This window comes from Euwallacea fornicatus, chromosome 25 (assembly GCF_040115645.1).
Source record: "Euwallacea fornicatus isolate EFF26 chromosome 25, ASM4011564v1, whole genome shotgun sequence".
NCBI classification, from domain to species: Eukaryota; Metazoa; Arthropoda; class Insecta; order Coleoptera; family Curculionidae; genus Euwallacea; species Euwallacea fornicatus.
In genome coordinates, this window is record NC_089565.1 from 1,054,260 (window position 1) to 1,079,310 (window position 25,051).

The window sequence follows — 25,051 nt, forward strand, 5'->3', positions numbered from 1 at the left end:
GAGGAAAAGTGGAAAGCAATCGATATTTCGTACATCAATAAACTTTTACAGTCGATGCCACGAAGATGTCAGGAAGTAATAACGAAGAATTGTTACGCTACAAAATATTAAGCCTGTTATTACGTAATAATATAATTTGTTTTTTATATTTGTCTATATACTTCTGTCCCTGGACATTTTAATGATTTTTCTGCAGTACTCGGTGCTCATGGAAAATCGGAATATGTATTTGTATTTTAAAAGAAGTAGATGCTGAAGAATAATTATTGTATGTTTAAGTTTCAATGAAACCAATTATGGCTGAAGCATTGTGTGAAAGTCGTTTCTCTATATACTTTTATCCATTACTGTATATAACATTACGCTTCTTTCGTGCTTGAACAAACTATACAGTGTAATACACTGTACGTACGTTGGAAGTTGAGCGTTTTCGGTTCAGGAGGACTCTCGCGTACCACCCTCTATGGGTTGTGCATTTATCCATGGTAATGTGGCAGCGGGAGCACACATGGGAGCAGTCAAAGAAGAAGGTTCGATCCGACGTTTGTTGTCTTTCCGGTGGTTGGAACCTGAGAGACCTTCTTGACCGCAAACGTGGGAACAAATTCTTGGATAATCCGTTTAGGTAATGAGCAAAGAAGACTCTCAAGTTACCAAGCTTTGGTCAATGTTTATTTCATCGTTGGGATGCTCTACGCTTCTTCTAAAGATGAGAGTCACATGGCCCAATTACTCCCGTGGAAAAACCAACTAACAAAATCAATAATGTTATTGGTAACGAATTCAGGTCATTAAAATGATTAAAAGTGCATATTTCGTCACAAAGCCGGTCTAGACAGGACACCAGAATAAAGAACAGATTAGAAATAATGCTGTTTATTCTGGTGTCTTGTGTATTCTGGGCATGTGGTGTAATGTGTAATTTAACTTTGACTAATTTTAACCACGTTAATTGACAACCAATAATGTGGGTGATTTTGTTGGTTGTTTAATGCACCAGTAATCTGGCCATGTTTCCCATTCTTAAGTAAAAAAAAATCATATGTGATGTTGGCAATAAACGTTGCCGAAAGCTTAGTAGCTTGAGAGTTTTCTCTGCTCATGGCCCAAGATCGATTACTCACGAATTCTTTCCTACGTTGATTTTTAAGACATGAAATAAAACAGGTAACGGGCTATCGAAGATACATAACAATTTATTTTCAGATCTCGGCAAATAGCTATACTGAGAGAACGGTAACTAAGTACAAATAAACAGAAACAATATACTAAATATAATTCAGGGACTCACTATCTGGCTCAGAAAGGAAGGCTGAAAGTAACGGTTTTTACAGAGACAGCAACTGAACATTTGATTTTATTCATGTTGTTAACTCCTTGTACAAGTAGTGTTTGGTGGAGTAATGTATGAAGGAGGTTTAACGAACGCCAAGTCCCTTTCTATGTGTTAATAATGCGAAGAGAACCAAAGTATTGGGGAAGAGTATGAAGCTCACCGAACGCCATGACTCTGTGCGGGTGATGTGTCAATAAACTGACCAGCGTCAGAGTATTGGGTGAGTACGCAGGGCTCAAAGAACACCAAGACCCGGCATGGACGATTTGTTAATAATGCCCTGAGCCCTAAAATATTGTGTAAATGTGGGTGGCTCGACGAACCTCAAGTGTGGGTAATACGTTAATAAGCCCATGAACGTCAGAGTGTTTGGTGTTCTTGCTCACCCGTCTTTGTGTGGATGATGCCTTATTGATCTCACGGACACCAAACTGTTATTTCAGTGTGTGGAGCTCAACGAACGTCAAGTCCTCGTGTAGGTAAGATGTTAATAATTCGTTGAGCGGGAGAGTACTGGGTAAATGGGGGTGCCTTAACGAATACCACATCCCTGTGTGGGTAACGTCTCTCGAGCACCAGATTGTGGTGTACTTCTATGGGGCTCATCGAATGTCCATTATCGGAGAGGCAGGTCCTTTGCATGCAGACCTCAATCCCTTAAAGAGGACAGGCGAGCTCCAGGCAAACCCGCTGCAGGAAGAGTTCAACGGCCATATCCTATCAGGCATATCTTCTGACATATTCTTGTGATCATATGTCATTCGCTATACAGGATAGTCTTCCCAGGCAAAGAACAACTAGAGTCAGAATAAACGAATCATGCTAAAACACTATTACTGGTTAATTGACAAGTTCAAAACCCGAGAGGAAATTGAAGGTGGCACATGGAACACACTCCTGCTTCACAGCACGACGTCAATTTAAATCATAGGAACGTAGCGTTAACGTTCGTGTGAATACTCTTTTCAATGTATTAAATTTTGAGCTTTACTCAAGTGAAGCGTAAAAGCCGCTATAGTATGAATCGTCATACAGAGTGTCTCACAATAGTATGCCATTAGGTGGTTGATCTATAGATGAGTGGCAATGCTCGAGGTTTGCAAATACTTCGTTATTAAGCTACAAATTGTTTAAACAAAAAAATTGTCTGCTTTAGTTTTTTTCGTTTTTACTATCCATGCGATTTATCAAATTTAATCTATGAGAATGGGATGAAATGCCTTCTGCCTAAAAAATTAAACAATTTAAAATTAGTGATATTGTTATTTTATTTTTTTCACATTGCCTCCCTGAAGTTTACTTCGTTTAGCCCAACGATGCTCTAAGGCCTTTCTGCCGTTGCTATAAGAAGATTTGTCCTCTTCAAAATACGCATTTGTTGCGAATATCACTTCAGCATTTGACCCAAATTTCTTAGCAGTAAGATGTTCTTTCAAATTCGGGAACAAACTGAAATCAGCCTGGGCCAAATCTGGTTAATCCATTCGTCGATTCCACCGTAATGAAACGATGCAAAAAATCAATCTGGTTCTTTCGAAACATGTTCAAACATTGACACGAAATGTTTGTTCGGGTGTCTACAGACACAGCACCCACATTGCAGACAGCTTTCTCATGCTTGAAAATTCGATCAGGACATGATGTGTCCGCTCCTTAGATTTTCCTACATTGTCAGATATTTCAACCAATTTTAGTCTCCGGTCACTTAAGACAGTTTAGTACATTTTTTTCTGATTTTGGCCTTCCCGAACGTGTGGCATTTTTGCGCTGGTTCTGTCACGCTTGAAATCCACAACCCACGGCTTAATAAGGGAAAATCATGGGGATGAATTGCCTAATGAAAATCTAACTCAGTTTTCACTTCTGTTGGCGTTAAACCTGTGAAAAAGGGGTAATTTATTACCGCACGCCCTTCGTTTTTCTCCATTTTTGGCAAGTACCAAAGTTATGTGTACATAATAAGGTAAAAATGTCAAAACTGATTGATATTTTATCTTGAACTGACGAAGTCGAACAAAATAAAGATGTGGCTCGATGTACAGATTGAATTATTAAGGAAAGCATGCTTCAGTTGTTGTAGGGTCGGGAACTTTTCGTCTCATCCTCGTATGCACCACAAGCAAAAATAAATTATTTATATTAAGGTCAGTGGACGATTTTAAAATCCGACTTTAAACAATTTAGAGAGCTTCATTGTTTTACTGAAAGGTAGATATCTCCCTTGCAGTCATGGAAAAATACTTTACACTGAAAACTTCCTAAATTAAAGGAAGCGTTCGATTTTATTTTAAAAAAAGGGAGCACCCTGCAAAATGAGTGTGGGAAGTGAAAAAATATCACCCGGTATACGAATTTAAATAATTGCTCGATGTAGGTCATAATTAATAACGTGCACTCAAAATTTGTACAAAATATCGCAAAACGGAGCAATAACGCAAAAACAGCAATTTTCTTGCAACACCCTGCAACTAACCTGTTCTCGATTCCCAAGATTGTCTAAATAACCATAACATATACATAAATGCGAGTTGTGATATTGAGTAATTCTGTAGGTTACGACTAAATATATTTAAACTAAACCGCCGATATATTGGGGACGCAAACAATTTGGCAGACGGTCGCACCCATGAATTATCACTGCGTGTTCTTTCCATAAATTCAGATTTTAAGCGTATAAATTCACAGTGGCTCCGAGAAATTCTAAAAATTCAATTTTCGTAGAATTCCTATGTATTTCGACCGTTGAGTTATTGTAATTCTTGTACGTCGACAATTCACCAAGTATGTAGATAAAAATCCAAAGAGAAAAAAAAAATGTACATTTGCCATAACTAACCATTAAAGCTGTTAATCTCCTATTTCCGTACGCTTGCGGGTTGGAAACTATGCCAGTCTTACGCTACGGCGAATTGTATTCATATCGAAGCTTTTTTCCGAAAACTTTAATAAATCATGAATTACTTCAAAGCAGAAGTCCCAAATGCATATACCGTGAAAGACAAGCGAACTGAGGTATAGAGTATAATTATCGAACTTTTATAGCTGAATTATCTGGAAATATGAAGAAAGAAATTCGGTTAACCTTAATGGTTAGTTCATTAGCTGGTGCGGCTTTAGCTAGCACTCCGGGTGGTTGGTTAACTCAGGATATTTCCCTTCTTTGTTGAGAAACGTTCCACATTACATCAGTCCCACGTTCCACGAAGCTGCTTGCCTGATGAGTGCCGACAAGTGCGAAATCGGTGATGATCAGGCTTGGAATTCTGTGTTCACCGATATAATGAGAAAAATTTTTCAGCACGAAGTAAAATTTTCAGTGCTTGTCTTTGAGATTAACGGAATTTCCTGAATATCAATTAACACTTCTCAGAAGTTACAAAGAAAGAAAGTAATGTTCAATGATTACCGGACTATTAGCCCTCGTAAGCAGGAGGAAACTAACTAATTATTTTACATACCAACATGAAATTTTTAATTCATTTTTCGATTACTGTTTTATTTCCTTGATTATACCAAATTTGAAACTATACCATATACTTGACAGTTTTAATTAATCTATAAATATCCTAAATGTTTAAAACGTCCCCCATTTTTTTTTAATACAACCGTACGTTATTTAAAAGATTTTTCTGGTTCTTTTTGCAGTGAAAGCACTGTAGCCCAGAAACACGTTGATTCGAGTTACAGGGAAGTCCACTCACATCGGTGAACCTTCAAAATGAATCTCACCCTCTTTCCCAAACATCAGCTTTCAATAGACTAAAGTTATTTTAAAGGACCAAGAAAAGTATTTAAATTATTTGCTTTTGCCACGAACTCGTTAATTAATTCGTTAAAAAAAATTATTTATTTATGAAGAAAAAGGGGGGAGGGGGGGAAGCATTATGTGAAGTTTTCCATGTTTTAAAAAATTAACATTATGCTAAATTTCTGAGTATTTGACCGAATGAATGGAGTGGGAAATTTAGCATATGCCAATCGAATTGAGCGTGGGCATATAAGGTCATTTCTTGTCAGGACACCCTTGGTTTGACAGTATTCGATGTAATCAACTTACCTAATTGACATTTATTCAAAATATCGATTAAGTAAGTCAGTTTGAGCCCGCAGATTACGAATTTAAGTTTCCTAAAAAATCAAAGCAGGAAATTCTAAATTACCATTCTTGTAAAACAGCGATTGCTCGATGTTTCTTATATTTCTGGATAGTAATTTAAGTCAAAATATCCTTATCGTTTGAACCAAAGAATCGATATAACCATTTATCGAATTCGAATTAACATTCTCATGTATCTCTAAGGAATATTCTAACCCACAAAGCGTGTTATACTCGCCTTCTATTTGGCATTAGATGCGTCTAGAATCTCACTCATTTCTCAACTTGGATCACTCTTCTTTCCAGGGTCTATAAGAAGAGGGGAAAATCATTAACTTTCCATGGCGAACAAAATGTTTTGTTGTTGGACTAATACTCAGTGAACATCACGCAACTAGACCGATAGGAGGGTAAATGTGTTTTTTCAACCTAGCTAGAAAAGCTTCCTATCATATAAGGATGAACATTGACCATCAAAAAAACCGGTTATTCACGGAAACTTTAGAAAATCTATTTACATAAATATTCATTTGCCAAACTTAACAATGATAAATTGAGGATACGTGTTGAATAAACATTCTAAAGCATTAATAACGAAGAGCAACCAAATCAGTTAATAATTTGCAACTATGCAGATATTGAATTTTGGGGTGTTCGGGTTTCTCTTTGTTGGTCATTATTCAGTGTATTTAACATGAAAGAATTAAACAGAAAAAGGCCACGTATAATAAGTTGTAAATAGGTAAATAGTAAAATTAAACGAACATTCATTGGTAAATGAACATAATTTATTAATAAAATATACAAATATTTTCAATATCAGCAATATTAACATAAAATAATGTTTATTTCAAGTTTGCATATAAATTAAATAACCGCTCACATCCGGATTTGAATTTGCGCCTCTTTTCAGCAGTTAAAAAAGTTTGTGTAAGATGTTTTCATGATATGAAATATTTTTTCACCACAAAAACGTATTTAAAAAATAATTGACAAATATACATTAAGATTCAGTACTTGATCGTTGACAGGAGACCACCCTACCCCAGGAGGGAAATTTTGGTGGTTAACATAGGGCATATAACACGTAGAAGGTGATGAAGCATCTGCGTCGTGCAAGTGCGATTTCCAACGTTCAAGGTGTTAGGGTTTTAGGTGGGACACCCTGTAGATTAATATTTTATTGGAAAAAGCTCTTCAGGTTGATTTAAAAAATGTAAGAGTTTACGATATGCCTCTAAAGAATTTTATGCAAATATAAATTATGTTCCAGAAGACTAAACGAGGAAAAAATTGCCTTCAGAAAACGGTTAGGGACAACGGCATATAATAATTAATATACAGGGTTGCCATTTTAATAATAAAATCAAAAATCGGGCACAGTTCCTCGTATGTAGAATGTCACTTTAAATTAATCATTTCACCTTATACGCTACATGGTGTACCCTGTTCTATTGTTATCCGGTATAGATATTCAATATAAAGAAATGTTAACAGAAGTTTGGCTTAACTAAAATTTCTCACTCTGTTAAAGTTGCGTAATAGGCGCGTTAACGTGGAAATATATAATTTTTTTTTAATGGAAGATTTTACCAAAAAATAGCGCAGAACTTGAAAATTGCTTTTAATAGTGGTCAAAACAAAAACTTTCAACGATGGAAATAACGAGTCGGTTTAAGGCTCCGCAAAAGCGGATGGACTATTAATAAAATTATTCGATTTACCCATAACTGGTATGATGGAATAATAGCTACCACACAGTCCAACAAACCAACCAAAGATGCATTGTACCAAATCAAAGGATTTACGGCCTCCGTTGTAAACCCACCTGACATCTTCCGATCAGTAGATACACTGGGAAAACTCCGATACAGAAACCGTTCTTCCGGTACCAATTTACGATCAAAATTCGAATCGTGACACAATACACATTTTTCTCTACTTCTTTCGTTTGATCTCATTTATATCAATCTTTAATCTTATATCTCTAATCTTAATAATATTTTCGTAATCTTCAGTCTTTCGTCTAGAGCGTACTTTTTATCTTGTGTGCGTGAATTTGTACTAAGTTTAGTGATACTCTGTCTTCATGTATGACATTCTTCTCTTCTAGTTTCTTTGTTTCAATAAACAGACGGGTATTTCCGGTCTGTAAAGGTCTTCCGTTCAAAATATATTTATCGCGATGAGCAGCGATTTGTTACCAAACATGTCCAAGATTTTCTGGATTCAAGATCGGAATATTTCGGAAGTCGCTCTGATGAATGTCTCTATTTCACTGAGTGTGATGATCCTGAATTAACCGGTGCTAACCTGTGCTACCCCGTGGTATTCTAAATAATTAGATATTTAGCAAAACTGGAGCTGCATTCGTACAAAATTCGAAATTCTAATGGTCGTTTTCATGCAAATTTTTGTGTTTTGTTGGAAAACTAATCCAATAAATTATCGACCTGGTGTGATGTGTTGCTACGAAATTGGAGAACTAGCGCCAGCGTCACCGCAAAATTTATCAAATGTGGTAAGTGTGGTGTATGAAGAATGACTGACGAATCCCTAAACTGCATGGCTTATTGCACCATCAAATTGCAGTCTAATTCAATACTTCCTCACGTATCTTTAATGTGCCTTTTAAATTTTTGGTTTTATATATTTTTTATTTATAAATTGTAGTTCTTAGGATCTCTGTATAGAATAAGAATTTGATTACTTACGATTTTGAAAACATTTAGTGCAAATGAATAATAAATTTTATATTCCTTTGAAGCTGCTCTAGATTGCACCATGTCGGTTTTTTTTTAAGTTGCGTGCAAGCAAGTTTTGCCAACAGAACATACTGTTACATTCATGCGCAATCCGAACATGATGGTCACACCTCGAATTATTTTTGGGCTAAATACATATTTGACCCCATGTCGAACATCCCTATAATCGAAACAGTTGAAAAATCAGTATAAGATGCGCTAGAAGAAATGTTATTTCACATGAAGTTTTGAAAACATTTACTATTTTAAATTCTCCAGAATTTTATTGTTAGACCTAAAGTGAAACACCCCATATATTATGCCACGTCTTTAAGTTACCTGCATTCCTTTCTTTGATTTCTGTGGAAGTACATTTAATGGCCCGGATTTACATTCCCATAAATCCCAATAATTACACGACATTTTTCTAACGAATGCTAACGGTTAGGGCTATAAAGCAAATAATTATTTCATCTCAGTAAATCATCACGGGCTTTGCAATAATCCTCTTAACAGGATCTATTTTATTTGAGATTTATTACCAATATTTGCCTCTTGCTCAGCCGCAATAAACTATCTCCTATCTACCTACTGTTATTAAATAGATAACCAAGTATTATATGCTTCACTGTAAAATTAGATTTCTGAACTGTTCCAATCTATTACGAAAACATTTATCCTTCTTGCCGTTCTCTGGCACTCAACTCTACCATGACCTTTTCCATGGCTCCAGTTTTTTCTCTCGCAGAATTTTTTTTCTTCCTTAATTCATCGGACGATCACATTCCGATGAATTTCTTACCTTAAATTTCGGCAGATATCACATGGCACTGGAAAATAGCATAGGCAACAAAACGCATGCGCCTGACACTTCATTAACGCTTCAAGCAGCAACGACAAACAGAAAACAAAACTAGAAAAAAAACCTCACTTTGTCCCATGACGTTCTTACCGCCCTGTATTATCTCACCAAATCAAACAAATGTGCAAAATTCAACGGAAAGTGGTGTCTAGGAAATCGTATTTTGTCACATTTTGTGTAACATTTTGGTATTAAATCCAAAAAAAATCAAATCTAATAATTCAGTAATAATCCAGTTATAGCAATACACGGGTACCTCTGTAATATCGCGGTGATTTTTACATCGCGAAGTCCGTTCTTCGACAGCTATTGATAAATACCGACTTACATGGGTTTTTCCCCGAATCAGCCCTCGACGTCTCTTGATTCTGGTATCAATAATACCTTATATACTTAAAGTAATAAATTACCAATAATGTCATTAATGCGTTGTAAGTTGATAATAGGAAATGTGTAAAACCTGTAACTTTCTTGTTATTTCATATAAAAATTTATTGTTTGATCTTGTCATTATGATGTAACGTAAAATTTATACCTGCAAAAAATACAGCATAAGCTAGATGAAAAATATTCGCTTCCACACGCAAATGCGGGCGATGATGAGGTGCCCGTTAAATATCTACCAAATACGGAAAGTGATACTTTTCCATACACGATAGCGCACGGCCGAATGATTCAAGTCCGTAAAAGACGGTTATTACATTCGAGTTGACGTACATGATTCACATTTAAACAAATTACAAGTTTTAATAGAATAAGCATCGAGATGACTCTTATATTCAAACAATAGAAAATTAAGAGCTATAGCTATAATTAAAACAACAACATAAAACATTACAACATTAATGTAGAACATTGATAGTAAAATTACAGTTATTTGCGTTTTAAATGCATATTAGGTATATTATTATTGCTATACCTTCCTGGTACCCACCCGTAGCATTTCACTTTTAACCGAATGGTGTGAAGTATTACTTGTTGCTGAAGTTGAGTCCAAAATTTTGTTGTTATTTTTAACGTATTTTTCGAAATGTCCTCCTACAATATTTATACTTTTCCACCCTTCGTAACTCCTCATATTTCTTACAAATTCCAATGGATGATCTCCGAAGACAGTAAGTCCTTTTATGCACATATTTTTGGATTGATTAGTGCCGAATATGCTATAATTTAATATGGTACTTTACCGAACATATTTGTACCAAAACATTTCATCGTGTGTCTTCCCAGCTTATAATTTAAAAAATCTCGGGTGTAGAATATCGAGTGATAGCATAATTGCGTATTTCTTGTATAAGTTCAAATAATCACCATTTTCTAGCTTTTTAGAAATTCGGCAAATAGTATTTGCACGCGGAAAAGTACAAGGAGTTTTTACGTTAAAATGCGTTAAAAATGTTGTTACTTTTCGCACGCTAATAGAAACTTTTTCCAAAACGAAGATCATAACAGATTTTTCACATTCTTTGCGGTTTTCTTTTCACAGGGTGGTTTTGAATTTGATATTTTCCACATTGGGTTGTATTTTTTGTCTTTGAGCAGTCGATAGCTTTCACAAAAGCCAAGAGTTTCAATTATTTCTATTTGTTCTTAAACTCATTTTGTTTGCTGTAGCTCTTCAACTTTCCTAAAAGTAAACACGCTATGCAGAACATTTTGTAATTTAGAATTCAATAACGTCACTTATTTTTATTAAAATTCATATATTATACAGGGCGTTCTGAAATCAGGCGACCGACAGCTAGCGGGGCGATTTTACATAAAAAATTAATGTGACAAGTTCCTATAACATTTTTTTGCAAACTCAAAAATAACGGATCTACAGGGCGTTAGAGTTAGATTTTAAAAATAGCTTTTTTGTTAGTTATCCGAATGCTTTAAAATTTGGTACAATTATTACTCATGGCCTTTTGTATTATTGATCAAAATTGGACGTTTATCCCTTAACGCTGAGGGGTTGAACTCACGCTTGTCATCTACTTTATAACCTATAACTTTTTGGTTTCTTGGTTTTTGTTGTGTGCTGTTTCAAAAAATAAAAGAGCGTTTAAAATTACGTAAAAAGATTTACTGGTTTTGATCTTTCTAAAGTCATTTTTGAAAAAATCAAATTTTAAATTTGTCTTGCACGATGTGAATGCGTTATTGTTGCATTAAATTTTTAACGTTTTAACATAGCGTGCCATGGAAACAATTGCTATGGTTTCTATGGCAATAAGAATAAATGTAGAAACAATTTTCACAAATTGTAATGTGTAAAAATGAGTGTTAATATTTTGTCCATAATAAATTTCTGAATTCAAAAATGGTATAATGAGTAATGTTAGTTATTCCAAAATTGAATTACATGATATGCATTATTGTTATGGAATAGCTGGAGACAATGCATCTGCGGCAAGACGTATGTGTGCTAAAACATTCACATAGGATTCAACGAGTATGCTAAAACACATCCACATAAGATTCCACGATCGCGACTGTTTATCACCATCCGCACTAGGCTTGGTCAATGTGGGTCATTCAAGAGAAAAGTTTGGACATAGGTCGTCATAGACGAACACAAGCACCTCAACTTGAAAATCACATTTTAAATTCCATCTAGAATAATCCAAATCAGAATGTAAGATTAATGAATGTGCAGGAAAATATTCTAAAAAGTACAGAGCCGAAGGTGTTAAGGAAATAACTCCTTCATCCGTTTCGTTATCACAAGGTTCAGGCTTTAAACCTAGAAGATCCTTTGGCTCGTGTGCATATGTGTAATAGAATTCTTGATCTCCATGATGGTGAGAAAAAATTCTTAAGGGAGTTTCCACTTTACGGACGAAGCTCGATTTGGGTATGACGGTTTAATTAGTCTACATAATGATCATCAATAGGGTTAATAACGAATCCTTATACGACTGTAGAACGTAAATTTGAAAATAAGGTTTTTGTTAATACATGGACTAATGTAATGGGAGACTATTTAATTGGGCCCTACTTTTTGTCATCTAAAATCAATAGTGAGAGATATTTAAATTTCTTACAAAATCTATTACTTATTCTTTTGGAAGGTGTATCCGTTCAAGTTAGGAACTCGATCTTGTTATTAAAAGATGTAGCTCCTCTGTATTATGGCGTGACTGTTAGGAGATTCTCGAAAGAAATATTTCGTGAAAGGTGAATAAGACAAAGTGGGTTTATAGAGTGGGCCCCCAGATCTCCTGACTTAAATCCCATGGATTTTTTCTTTCGGGGATATCTAAAGTCGCTGGTATACCGCATGGCAGTACGCAACCATCACGGATTGAGGCGGAGAATTATTGACAAGAGGGAATAAATTAAACAAAGGGATGGAATATTTTTAAGGATTCGTCGTAATACCTTAAGACGGCTTAATTTGTGTATTGTAGAGGATTGATAACGTTTTGAAAATTTGCTATGAAGATTTTAACACTGTGTTTTAAAATCTAATAATACCTTTTATCTAATCGGCTATTGAATAAATAATAATTAATCCCAAGTGAGATTGTTTTCATGACACGTTCTGTTAAAATTTTCAAAATAATTTAACATAATAATAACGTATTCACACCATGCAAGACAATTTTAAAAGTAGATTTTCTCGAAAATTACTTATTATAGAGATGAAACAAGAGAACGTTTTTTAAGTGATTTTGAGCACTATTTTTGTTTCTCAAACAATACACAACAAAAAACTAAAAAGTTATACGTTACCAAGTAGATCACAAGGGTGGGTTCAACCCCTTAGCGTTAAGGGATGTGTCAATTTTTTACCAATAAGACAAAAGACCATAAGTAATAATGGGATCAACTTTTAAACAATCGAATAACCAAAAAAAAGTTTTTTTTAGGGAAATAATTTTTAAAATCTGACGAAAAAGTGTTACAGAAACTTGTCACATTAATTTCCGGACACCCTGTATATATTATGGTTATAGTTATGTATACAGTGTCCCATTTAAAGCTGTGATTAAAGATTGTTCAAAAACGGTGCGTTGTATGAAAAAACTTTCAAATAAAAGTTGTCCAGTAAAGGGGGGGACATGTTATGAAGATTGTGACTTTTAGCCAAATTGTCATTTTAAGGTTATTTCAAGGGATTGTTTTGTAACAGCAACCCCGTATTTTTTTACAGATACTTATGAACTTTCAAAAAATGGATGTCTTTTATGTGAACAACTTTTTTGTTAAACGTTTTGCTATAGAATTATCCTCGAATTTTGTCCAATTTTTGAGATAATCAAAATTATTGAATTTTTTTAACTAAAAAAGTTTTGCAATGCATATTCTATTTAAAACTCATAACAATTCATTTATCCAATCAAAAAAACATTATTTCTATGAACAAAAAAATGTCTTCAATTTCCTCTCGTTAAAGTCCACCTTATAGCGAGGTATACAGGCAATCGATATTCTTTTTTTGACAATAAATCTAATTGTTTTGTGTGAATTATTCTTTTCATTTGAAAATTCAATAATTGAAATGGATTGCTACGCTTTGGATGAACTATTAGAAATGGTTTTTAATTATGGAGAGGCTGGGAGAAATGTTAATCTGGCAGTAGAACTTCATACTGAAAGATTTCCGGATGAAAGAGTGCCCTGTTGGACAATTTTCAAAAGTGTCATAAAAAGTTTCAAGGAAACGACAACTTTGGAAACAAAAAATTGCATCCCTCGCGAAGTGGAACACTGGAAGACGATCAAATAGCAGTTCTTGTAGATGTTACCTTCGATCCCCATTTAAGTTGTCAAATTGCTGCTGACTCAGGAGTATTAAAGACAAATGTCCAACAAATTTTCAAAATGAATAAATACCATCCTTACCACGTTTCTTTACATCAAGAATTTCATGGAACTGATTTTTAAAACTGAGTCAGTTTTTGTAATTGGGCAAGGAAGTAATTAAATCAAAATGTAAATTTCTTCTGCAACGTTTTGTTTTTGGATGAATCCACATTCACAAACCATGGTGCAATGAATCGCCATTATCTGCATTTTTTGAGTGCTGTAAACCCACACTGGCTTAAGGAAGTTAAACATCAAAGACCATGATCAGTGAATGTATGGTGCGGTGTTATTGGGGAATACTTAATTGGACCTTTCTTCATTGAAGGAAACTTGAATGCAGAAATGTACCGCAATTTCTTGCATAATAATCTTCCGGAATTGTAAGAAACCGTTCCACTTGCCATTAGACGGGTGATGTGGTATTAGCATCACGACTGTCCAGACCATTTTTCTAGGATGTCTCGTGAGGTCCTGGATGAAATGTATCCTGATCGATGGATTGGACGGGGGGGTCCAGTGAACTGGCCCCTTAGGTCGCTTGATCTGACCTAATCACATTTTTTCCTCTGGAGATTTTTAAAGGACAAAGGTCATGCAGAAGTACCAACTATAAACAACATGAAAAGGAAAATTGAAAATGCAAGTTATTGATAAACGGAGAGTTGTTGCGCAAAGTAAACAATTCTTTTCTAATAAGAGTTGAGACGAATTTGGAGCAGGAAGGACGTTTTTTGAACATTTGCTTCCGTAAGTTTCTCAAATCAGATTTTAAATTAATATTCCAAATTAAAGAAAAATACAGAATATAGATTTTTTTTTGGATTAGACAGAAGGATTGTTATAAGTTTCAAACAGAATGTGCATTGCAAAATTTTTCTAGAAAAAAAAATGCAATAATTTCGACTATCATAAAAATTGGACAAAAATCAAGGACTCTGTCGCAAAACGTCTAACAAAAAAATTGTTCAAATAGAAGATATTCACTTTTCGAAAGAGTACAAGGATCTGTAAAAAAAATACGGGGTTGCCGTTTGAAAAAGTTGCCGTTGAAATGACGCTTCGGCTAACAGTCACTGTCTTCATGACATGCCCCCCCTTTTCCGGACAACTTTTATTTGAATTTTTTTCCATTCAACGTATCGTTTTTTAATAATCTTTAATCACAGCTTTAAATGGGACACCCTGTATATAATAATTTTTATTCATTTTTTTGAAAGCTAACAAAAAACACGATTAATAGAAAGGTTGTCCTAAACTCTCGGCGGCTAAGCTGGATTTTAAGTGAGAAAACCTACACCGCTTATAATCTTTTGAAACCTGACAAAGACAACCGACTTACGGGAAGTCCCGATATAGCCGTATGTAAAAAAATCATCCTCCGTTCCATTGTTAATGAACCACCCTCTACGACAAAGACCAGGAAGAGCGCTACATATCTGTTTATACTTTCTTTCGTTTGACAAAAAGTACGCAACGCTGGCGAGAAACGCATCTTCCCCTCTGAACGACAAGCGAGGTATATGGCGAGGGAATCGCAAAAGGGGACACCCTGTACTGTGAACATATCTTGCGAGAATTGTCCATATTTGTGGTTGATATGCGTAGCCACAACTTAAAATGTTATTAAGCCGCTTTGCGCTATTATATAGAATGTATATCAAATCGCAATTAAATATAAAAGTCAAGATATTCGAGAAATTCCCAGTCATGGTACAAATGTTAATACCGCTGGTTATACATTTCAAATTTGTTCCACGCATATTAATAATTTTATTACCGTTTAGCAAATAATGCACTTATGCACAAGTATTCGTTATACTTTAGGCAAAACAGAAATTTCTCTCGTAAACTGCGTCTAGTAAGAATCAAACCCCTTAATTTATTCAACAGCTTAATGATAGTTTCAGGTTAAAATTATTTATGGGCCTTATGAATGCCAATCAATTGGTACATTCTTCATCCCAATCGATTGTTAGTGTTAATACTTTTAAGCACTGTCAATATTTGCCAACCCATTATTTAAGCCATTTCCATTGTAAGCAATTTTTTTAAAGTTAAACATTTACATTTCAAAATTAACCTCAGTCATATTTATTTATGCTTGGATTTTCAGGCCAATTCGATAATAAATAACTGAAAACAACATTTTTACCAAGGCCTTTGGGTCATTTCAGACGTGAGGAGAGCACATCTTTATCCGAAGGCGAGCAATTATTATCCTTTTAAGGTCGGCGATAAATTCTCACTTTTGTGAAGTGTTCCAGAAAACCAACAGTTTATGTTTTGAAAAATAAGTCCAAAAAGACAGATAGATTAACGTGTAAAAATCGTTTTAAACTCGTTTATGAACCAAGGTGTATATTATGTGTTATACAGACAGCTCAATTTGGGATTTACGATTTCCATGAGAATAATTAATGCATTATTTACCATAGCACGTTTTACGGCGAAGGTAATTTTTGCACATGCGTATATTGCTTAATACTATACGTAGTTTGTGTGATTATCTTCGCCACCATACCGTTGTATATCGTTTTCACATTTATTGTGCGTGTTATACGGGGCGTCTCTAAAAGGCCTTCACAACGCTCTGCCATAAGTAGCTGGGATCAAAATAGAACGATTTAACCCTATTTGCCTTAGTCCAAGAATTGACAATAGCCGAGCTACAGGGCGACAAAGTTGAAATGTAAAATTTAATTTTTAGTCATAATTCTTAAACGACAGGAGGAAAACTCATGAAATTTTCTACAAGGGAGTTTTACGGCATGAGGAATTCATATCTGCGAACAAAATTTATGAAAATCGTAAAGGGCGCCACATACGCATTATATACCTGTTTAGGTCCTTAAAGTTTTTTTGTCTGCAACGGTAAACCACTTTTGGATGAAAAACGTATTTGCGCGGTGTTTTTGCACAAAAAAGGCATGACTTGATCAAGTCGCTAACTACAACCATTTTCGAGAAAAACGCTTCTGAAGTAAATGGAAAAAATGCATACTTTTTCCAATCTCAATCTCTTCAAGTCTATTTTTAGTTGCTACGGAAGAATTATTATTGTTGTTGCAGTCGAATTGATCTTCCCTAAAGTGATAAAGTATTTTTGTAAGACTTTTCATTTTGCGCTTTTAAGCTTAGTGTGTAAAAATACATTTTGATTCTTATAATACATTACGGCGGTGCACTATACCAATGCAGAATCCACCGATATGGTATTGGTATGTGGATTCTGTCAAAAAAATGGTCGAGAATGCGTTCAAGTTTATTCTGGAAGATTGAAGAGTACCAAGTCATCCAGCTTTTACTGCTGTAGAGACGCCTTAGGGAGACTCGCCGCTTTGCACCTCAAACTGCAGATAGTGGACGACAGCGTTGTGTAAGAGCTGCTGAAGTTGAAGAACAAATCTTAGAACGTGTGGGAGAAGACCCAGAACTCAGTATTAAGCCAATCGGGAGAGAACTAGCACTTTCTAAAGATGTTGTTCATCGAGTGCTTACAGAACAATTGCTATACCCATACCACAAAACACCAGTACAAGATCTTCTACCACAGGATCTGGAATCTCGTTTACATTTCTGCCAGTTTGTCATGTTTCAAAGGGAAGCTGATGTTAATTTTGGAAGAAATGTTTTGTTTTCTGACGAAGGTGGTTTCGCAAGGGAGGAAATTACCAACTGCCACAGCGAACATGTGTGTGCGGACGAAAACTCACACACCATCAGAACTGTGCATTTTCAAGAGGAATTTAGAATTTACATTTGGGATGGAATACTTAATAATGTCATCATTGGTCCAGTAATTCTTCCTCAGCGATTAACCGGAAAAATTTATTTACGACATCTACAAAATACACCACCAGGTTTGCTGGAAGATATTCCTCTGCAACAAAGAGACAGAATGTGGTTTATGCATGATGGCGCTCCACCTCGTTTCGCATTAGTCGTCAGGAATTATTTGAATCAGCAGTATCCAAATAAATGGATTGATAGAGGTAATGACGCTCCCGTAAACTGGCCACCACGTTCCCCGGATTTAAATCCATTAGATTTTTTTTGTGGGGACATCGTAAGTCCGTGGTGTACCGAACACCTGTTACTGCTTAAGAAGAACTCTGGCAACGAATTCAAAATTTAATAAATTATCTTCGAGGTAATAACGAAATAATGCTCAAAATACACTTTAATTTTATTCGTCGCATTAATCTTTGTACGCGTGTAAATGGTAGGCATTTTGAACAGTTACTTAAGTAATTTTTTACAGCATTTTTTAACATTAACAAATTAAAATTTAAAAAATATTCATTAAAGAAATTACATTCTTTTGCATTTATTTTAGAAGCGTTTCTCTCGAAAATACCTTTTATTAAGCAAAAACATCGCGCGAATACGTTTTTTCACCTAAAAGTGGTTTACCGTTACAAACAAAAAAGTTTTAAGGACCTAAACAGGTACCTAGTGCGTATGTGGCGCCCTCTACGATTTACATAAATTTTGTCTGCAGATATGAATTCCTCATGCCGAACAACCCCCTTGCAGAAAATTTCATGACTTTTCCTCATGTCGTTTAATAATTATGACTAAAAATTAAATTTTGCCACCCTGTAGCTCGATTATTGTCAATTTTTGGACTAAGGCAAATATATTTAAATTGTTATATTTTGATCTCAGCTACCTATGTTAGAGCGTTGTAAAGGCCTTTTAGAGACACTCTGTATAAACAGTGTCATTCGATGTGATACAATGAAGCTTCGCCGTAAGTATAACCACGTCATTGTGATTTTAGCTATTCTGTTGGTGTCCAAAACGTGAAAACTACCAACTAGATTCGTATAAAACCATATTGCCCTATGTGACGAAATTATCAGTATAGACGTTTGGACTTTTCATTAACCCCCATTAATGATCCAGCGATAAACTACCATATAAAACTGCCCTTAAAACAACTGAAGAATCATTCTGTAACTCATAATTTTCGTGTAAGCAGTTATGCTGTCAACTTGATCATATGTACTTTTATGTTCATTATAATGAATAGTTAAAAAAGAAAGTTCCTTTGTCGTGAAACTTAATTCCAGGTATTTTTCGTCAATTTTACAATAAATGAAGGAATTGAAAATCTACATACATATATGAACATACTTCAGTATTTTTCATGTAGTCATCATGCAGGAGAATGTTTGGCCCCACTGAAAATACTTCTTAGAGGATGGTGATAAATAGGTATTTGATTTATCTCAGTGAAATACTAAATTAAAATTTGAAATATGTTAATAGCTCTTAAAACTATATATAAAAATTTGATGATAAGAAATGAAATTTTGACTTCCCACATCCCGAAAATAAATATGTGCATATAAATTTCCATTAGTAAGTTCTTAACAGACCCTCCATTAAGGATTACCCTCTCGTGTAAATTTCGAAAGATTAGAGTACAAATAGTAACTTTGAAATATTTGAATTTAAATATAAATATAAATAAAAATATAAAATATATATAACTTTGTAATAGTTGATTTTGTCAAAAAACAGTTTACACAGTTACAAAAAAGCACTAAAAAACACATAAAAAAGCGTAAAATTAAATGTGTATGGTGTAAATAAAAATGAGCTGAATAGTGCTGATAGTCTTTGCAACTTAAATTTATGTACTTATGTAACACAAAAAAAAATTTAACATTTATAAATGTTATAAATTTACATAGTGAAAATACAGAAGAAATTACCTTTTAACCGATCATTGATATATTGTAGAAAACTACCCTTTAGTACATCTATGTATCTGAAATCAACTCTTTAAATTATTTATGATACCGATATTTCATTTTAACTCGGTAGAATAGCATACAAGTAACTTCTTGATTATATTACATCTTTATTTACATTTATTTACAACAAGACCCGTATGCAATCCACACAGTTGTATAATTTTTATCTTCTGAATCGGCGGAAAATTTTCATTTGTTAAGCCATTGTTACACTAACAATTTATTCAAGCAGTTTTTGGCAAAGTCCCTTTATGAATTAATTCACGTTATAAAACCGCTTCGACACAATTTGCCGAAAATTATGGAAAAATGTAAAATTGGTAACCATAGTAACGGGCACTTTTGGTTGCTATGATAACATTTCTCAACGTCTACGAGTCAAAAATTCTACAAATTTCTCACAAATTTTTATTTGGAGGTTGGTTCACGAAATTCTCCTACGAAGACAACTCGTGTGGTGAAAATTCTAAAGAATTTTAGAAATAATTGATAAATTTCACCGCAAATTGCCGCAACGCAATTTGAGATGAGAGAAAAAAGCAAGAGTATTTTTCCACATCTATACAGGGTTGTACATATCATCGCGGAGACGTTGCAGGGGAGATACTTCTCGGCAAAATAATTCAAAAAGCCAATAGACCAATGGCCAAAAACGCATTATTTTCGATATACAAAGTAGCAAAGTTTCACACTTTTTCTAATATTTTGCCTTTTTCTTTGCGTATTTTTTGAATTATTTTCTTTTTATTTTGTATACCTATTTCCTTGAGCACCCTCTGCAACAAGATGCCAAAATCGTCAGTAATCATATACAGCTTATTATATTTATTTTAGGGTCACGTGCTATTTAATGCTTTGGACATTTGTTCGAAACACCTTATGTGAATTCTGATCCCAAAACTTAAATTTATTCTTCAATTCTTTAGCTCTTTGGTTTCTTGCAGAACTTTCGTATCTTTCACCATTTTCGTAAAATTTGCAAAAACATTTACAAATGCAAATTATAAACGTAAAGGAAATAACGAAGATAATCCCTGGCTCGATTATCAACTATCTGAAACAACTCGTAACATTTTATGAAAACTGTTGAAAATCTTCTAGTTTTATAAAAAAAAATTTATAACTTGCCACCCTGAGGGCCGAAAATGGTTCGATTTTGACCATGGGTCATTAGCTTTTTTTAATTATTTTGCAAAGTAGCATCAATCCCTGAGACATTCTTATGATAATATGTTACACCCTGTAAATAGTTAGTCCAACGTCACCTAGAATTTTAACTGCACCATTTATATTCAGTTATTTGATAACGAAAGACCTCATTTTTAGTATATAACAGGTGGTGAGTGAAATTCTGTGTGAATAACTTCGCGAGTTTCTTCATGAATTAATTCATAAGGCGACTTTACGGAGAAATGAATTAATTCATTATTTTATTATTTATTTATTAGTATTTACTTTTGAAATGTTACGGCGTTTATTTAACTGCCGAACTATGTGCGACATATAATATAAAGCATACAAATAGTACACAAATATTTGTAGCAGACACTTTTAAATTAGTTTGAATACCACTAACTTAATGAAGATTTTCATTAATTATCTCGTGAAATAGTTCACGAAAAACCTGTCAGTGAAATATTATTTTTAACCACGTCCTGGTGAATTTTACTAGCTAGTCGAGCACCTAAGAAAACTGTTCATTTACGGTCAAATGTAAACGTGAAAGCTTTCACGGAATTCACATGTCCTGTTATCTATCTCAGAATACCCCAAACCCAATATTATTCTCGAAGCAGGAACGGTTCTTTTCTGGATAACAAGGGAGGAAAATCATTTGTTAGTTGTTTCACGTCATATCAGCTATTTCGTTTTCCTTGGGAAATATATCTGTGTGCCCTTATTCTTATATTGAATGAGATTCGTTTGGCAGCAGAAATCAGCTGTCGTTCTTAATGTCTTTACTTGCATTTCCTCTTGCGTGTTATCAGCTTTCCGAGCTGTATTTAGCATAACATTCGTTACATGGTTAGTCCTTGCAGTCTCCTGTAAAAGTTCGGAAATCACCCTTTTCCTCGCTCTCCTCTCGCTGCATTGCCGTGGGCCACTGCCTTTTGTTGGCTGCCACAAAAAAATATGCGGTACTACATTGGGTTTCATGCGAATCTTAATTTTACTTAGGCGGTACTCAAGGTAATTTTCCATATCTTCTTCTAGCTGAAACAAATAAATTGTTGATACCAATATGCACCCCTAATAAGGAGGCAATCACGTTGTAGTGCCATGGATAGTTTACTAGATACAGTATCTAACAGCCTTGTTCATGCACATGGATTTGTTAAAGAAAATACTCGATTTTCGCTGTCAAAAAATAATTTATTTCATTGTTTTTTTTTAATTGTTAACAACAAATGTATTTTGAATATGCAGAGTGGGTCAATGAAAGCGAAACAAGGCCGATTTCTCATATTTACCACTCAAAAAAAAAAAAAAAAAAATCGCTGAAACCCGTCGATTTTTATTTCGAGGGGTGTATCTTTTGCGAACATTGTCAACCTTGCCACTTTCAACCCCACGGCGGGGGAAGGTGCAAACCTTAAATCTTAAACGGAATTAAGGGTCAAGTGATGCCCCATTTTAAAGATAATCGAATTCTCTGTTCAACGCTATCGAATTTTTTGAATTTGATGCAGTAGTTTTCGAGAAGTCACTGTATAAATGTTGAAGAAGCCAACAATGAACAAATAATAGTGTTTTTTCAATTTGTAACTTACATAAAAAAAAATTGCGAGAAAAACCAAACTTTTCCTGGCAGATGGATTGGCCGAAAAGGACCAATGGATTGGCCCGCAAGATCACCAGATTTAAGTCCGCTAGATTGTTTTCTATGGGGTGCCTTAAAGAGTAAAATTTATAAAACTCAGCCAGAGTATCTAAATTATTTACGTCAACAAATCATTGATGAATGTCGCAAGATTATACCGGAAATGCTCCAAAACGTCCGAGATCGTTTTGAACAAAACCTCTATTTCTGTATGGAAGCGGGAGGCCAACATTTTGAATATTTGCTAAATTAGAAAGTCAGTAAAATTGTAGATAAATGTTTTGAATCATTTCCCTATTGTGAAGTTGCTACTATCAGAAACTTAAATATGTGTTCATAAAGAATAGTTTTTCCCACAATGTTTGTAATGTAAGTTACAAAGTGAAAAAACACTATTATTTGCTCAATTTTGGCTTCTTCAAAAATTTATAACGTTATTTCTCGAAAACTACTGCATCAAATTAAAAAAACTTGCTAACGTTGAAGAGACCACTCGAATATCTTTAAAACGACGCATCACTTGACTCCTAATCCCATTTAAGGTTTAAGGGTTGCACCTTCCTCCGCCAAGGGGTTGAAAGTGGCAAGGTGGACAATGTTCGCAAAATATATACCCCTCGAAATAAAAATCGACGGGTTTCAGCGATTTTTTTTTGAGTGGAAAATATGAGAAATCAGCCTTGGTTCGTTTTCATTTGCCCACCCTGTATGTACTTATGTACAAAGCTTTCAAAGAATAAATAACAAAACTAATCAATAAATTTAACGAAAATGCCTCATTTTCATACAACATTTTTGTTCGTACACTTAAATTTAAATATAAAACTAAACAATATTTTCAATTAAACAATAATTGATCAAAACTATGTCGAGTAGCCCTTTGCTGTTATGTTCGCTCGACATCTTCTATTCATAGAATAAACTAATTTTTTACATCTTTCAAGACTGATTTTTTTTTCTTGTGAAACAAAGTTTTTAATTCTGTTTTCGACGGAATTTGATGTTTTCTTATATGTTTATTTTAATTGCTCACAAATGTTCAATTGGGTTTAAGTCTGCTGATTTTGAAGATGTTTTTATCAATTTTGAAACATTCCAAATCAGCCATTCCTTGTTGGCTAAAGCTATGTTGCCCTCTTGAAGTCTATAAACATTTGTGCATACCTAATTTTTGTGCACTTTGTTTTACCTTCTTTTTTAGAACATCATTATTATCAGGTTCGTCCAAAATATTATCTATAAAATGGTTATTTTCAACTCCAATTGAGGACATGCAGCCCCAAATCATTAGGAATCTACCTCTATGTTTTACATTCGGAAGTGTATTAAGAGGATTATTATCTTCATTCGCCTTTCTCCGCAATATGGATGCTTCTCTGACTTGAGAAAATTTTTTTTTTTCATATGACCCAATTATGGTATCCCAAAACTCTCCATCTTTATTCATTAATCCATTCATGTGCCCTTTCGCAAATAAAAGTCTCTTACAGCGATTTTATTTTGCTAATATTCGATTTATTCTATGGGATTCTACCATGATAACCATATTTCCATAACACACGACAGATCGTTTGATCAGAAATACGTTTTCCCTATTGCATTTTCGATGGTTAGCCGAATTTATGGCACGCTTAACTTTGAGTTTTCCTTCAATTTCTCTACTATCATACGTTCATCTCTATCATCTAACTTCTTTTTCTTCGTTCTTCTTGGAAAATTGGAAATCGCGCCTCCGTTTTTAAATTTATTTATAATATATTGGATTGTAGAAGGTGTTTTATTAGTTAATTGACCTATTTTTCTTCAGTTATAGAGTTTCAGTGCCATATTAACAATAGATTCTTTTAATGCACAACCTCGTTGTTTTCGTATGAATGAAACTGATAAAAACACTAAACGAATCGGCAGTGTGCAACAAACTATTACTCACCTGTACGGTATGAAAAAAAGTCGTTTACAATAGATTAAAATACGCGCTATTGAAAACGAGTGTACGAACAAAAATGTTGTATGAAAATGAGGTATTTTTGTTAAATTTATTGATTAGTTTTGTTATTCATCGTTTGAAAGCTTTGTACATAAGTATATACATTGAAAGTACATTTGTTGTTAATAATAAAAAACATAGAGTAAAATAAATAATTTTTTGACTGTGAAAATCGAGTATTTTCTTTAACAAATCCATGTATACGAACAAAATTGTTAGATACTGTACGTCAAATTACAAATTTGCGCACGAAGTGTTATCCTCAATGTTAAATACTTATTAAGTAACCTAAGTAGATTATTTTCTAAATTCTAGGTGCATATCATCGGCACAAAAACCACCTAGGATAAAAAAAGGTTTGTGAACAATTTTTTCGACATACGTTTCGGTATAAAATTTGTTTTACGCAGAGAATATCAAAAAAAGACATTTTAGAATCTGTGCCTATTTGCCCTTTTCTCAGCCTTTCTCTTATCTTAATAGAACACTACCAAGGGGGTATTCTTTTCGTACTAACTACACCCCTGTAGATTTTCAGGAAGCAACCAATCAGAAACTTGAGGGCAGTTGGGTAGATAGAGGTGCTTCAATAGGTATATAACGTTGGGATTAAAAGCGTAATAATACTTCCAATATTATTGCC

The 25,051-nt window shown here is 34.3% G+C and overlaps 1 protein-coding gene across 1 annotated transcript in view; it reads left to right on the top strand.

Moving 5' to 3' along the window:
• The first annotated feature begins 9,803 nt into the window (after positions 1-9,803).
• The window catches only part of LOC136346965 (uncharacterized), a 33,335-nt gene continuing 18,087 nt past the window's right edge, over positions 9,804-25,051 (top strand). The window contains exon 1 of the mRNA XM_066296556.1: positions 9,804-10,153. Within this exon, the coding sequence (XP_066152653.1) occupies positions 10,069-10,153 (85 nt within the window). The 5' untranslated portion in view covers positions 9,804-10,068. The remainder of the gene's footprint in view (positions 10,154-25,051) is intronic.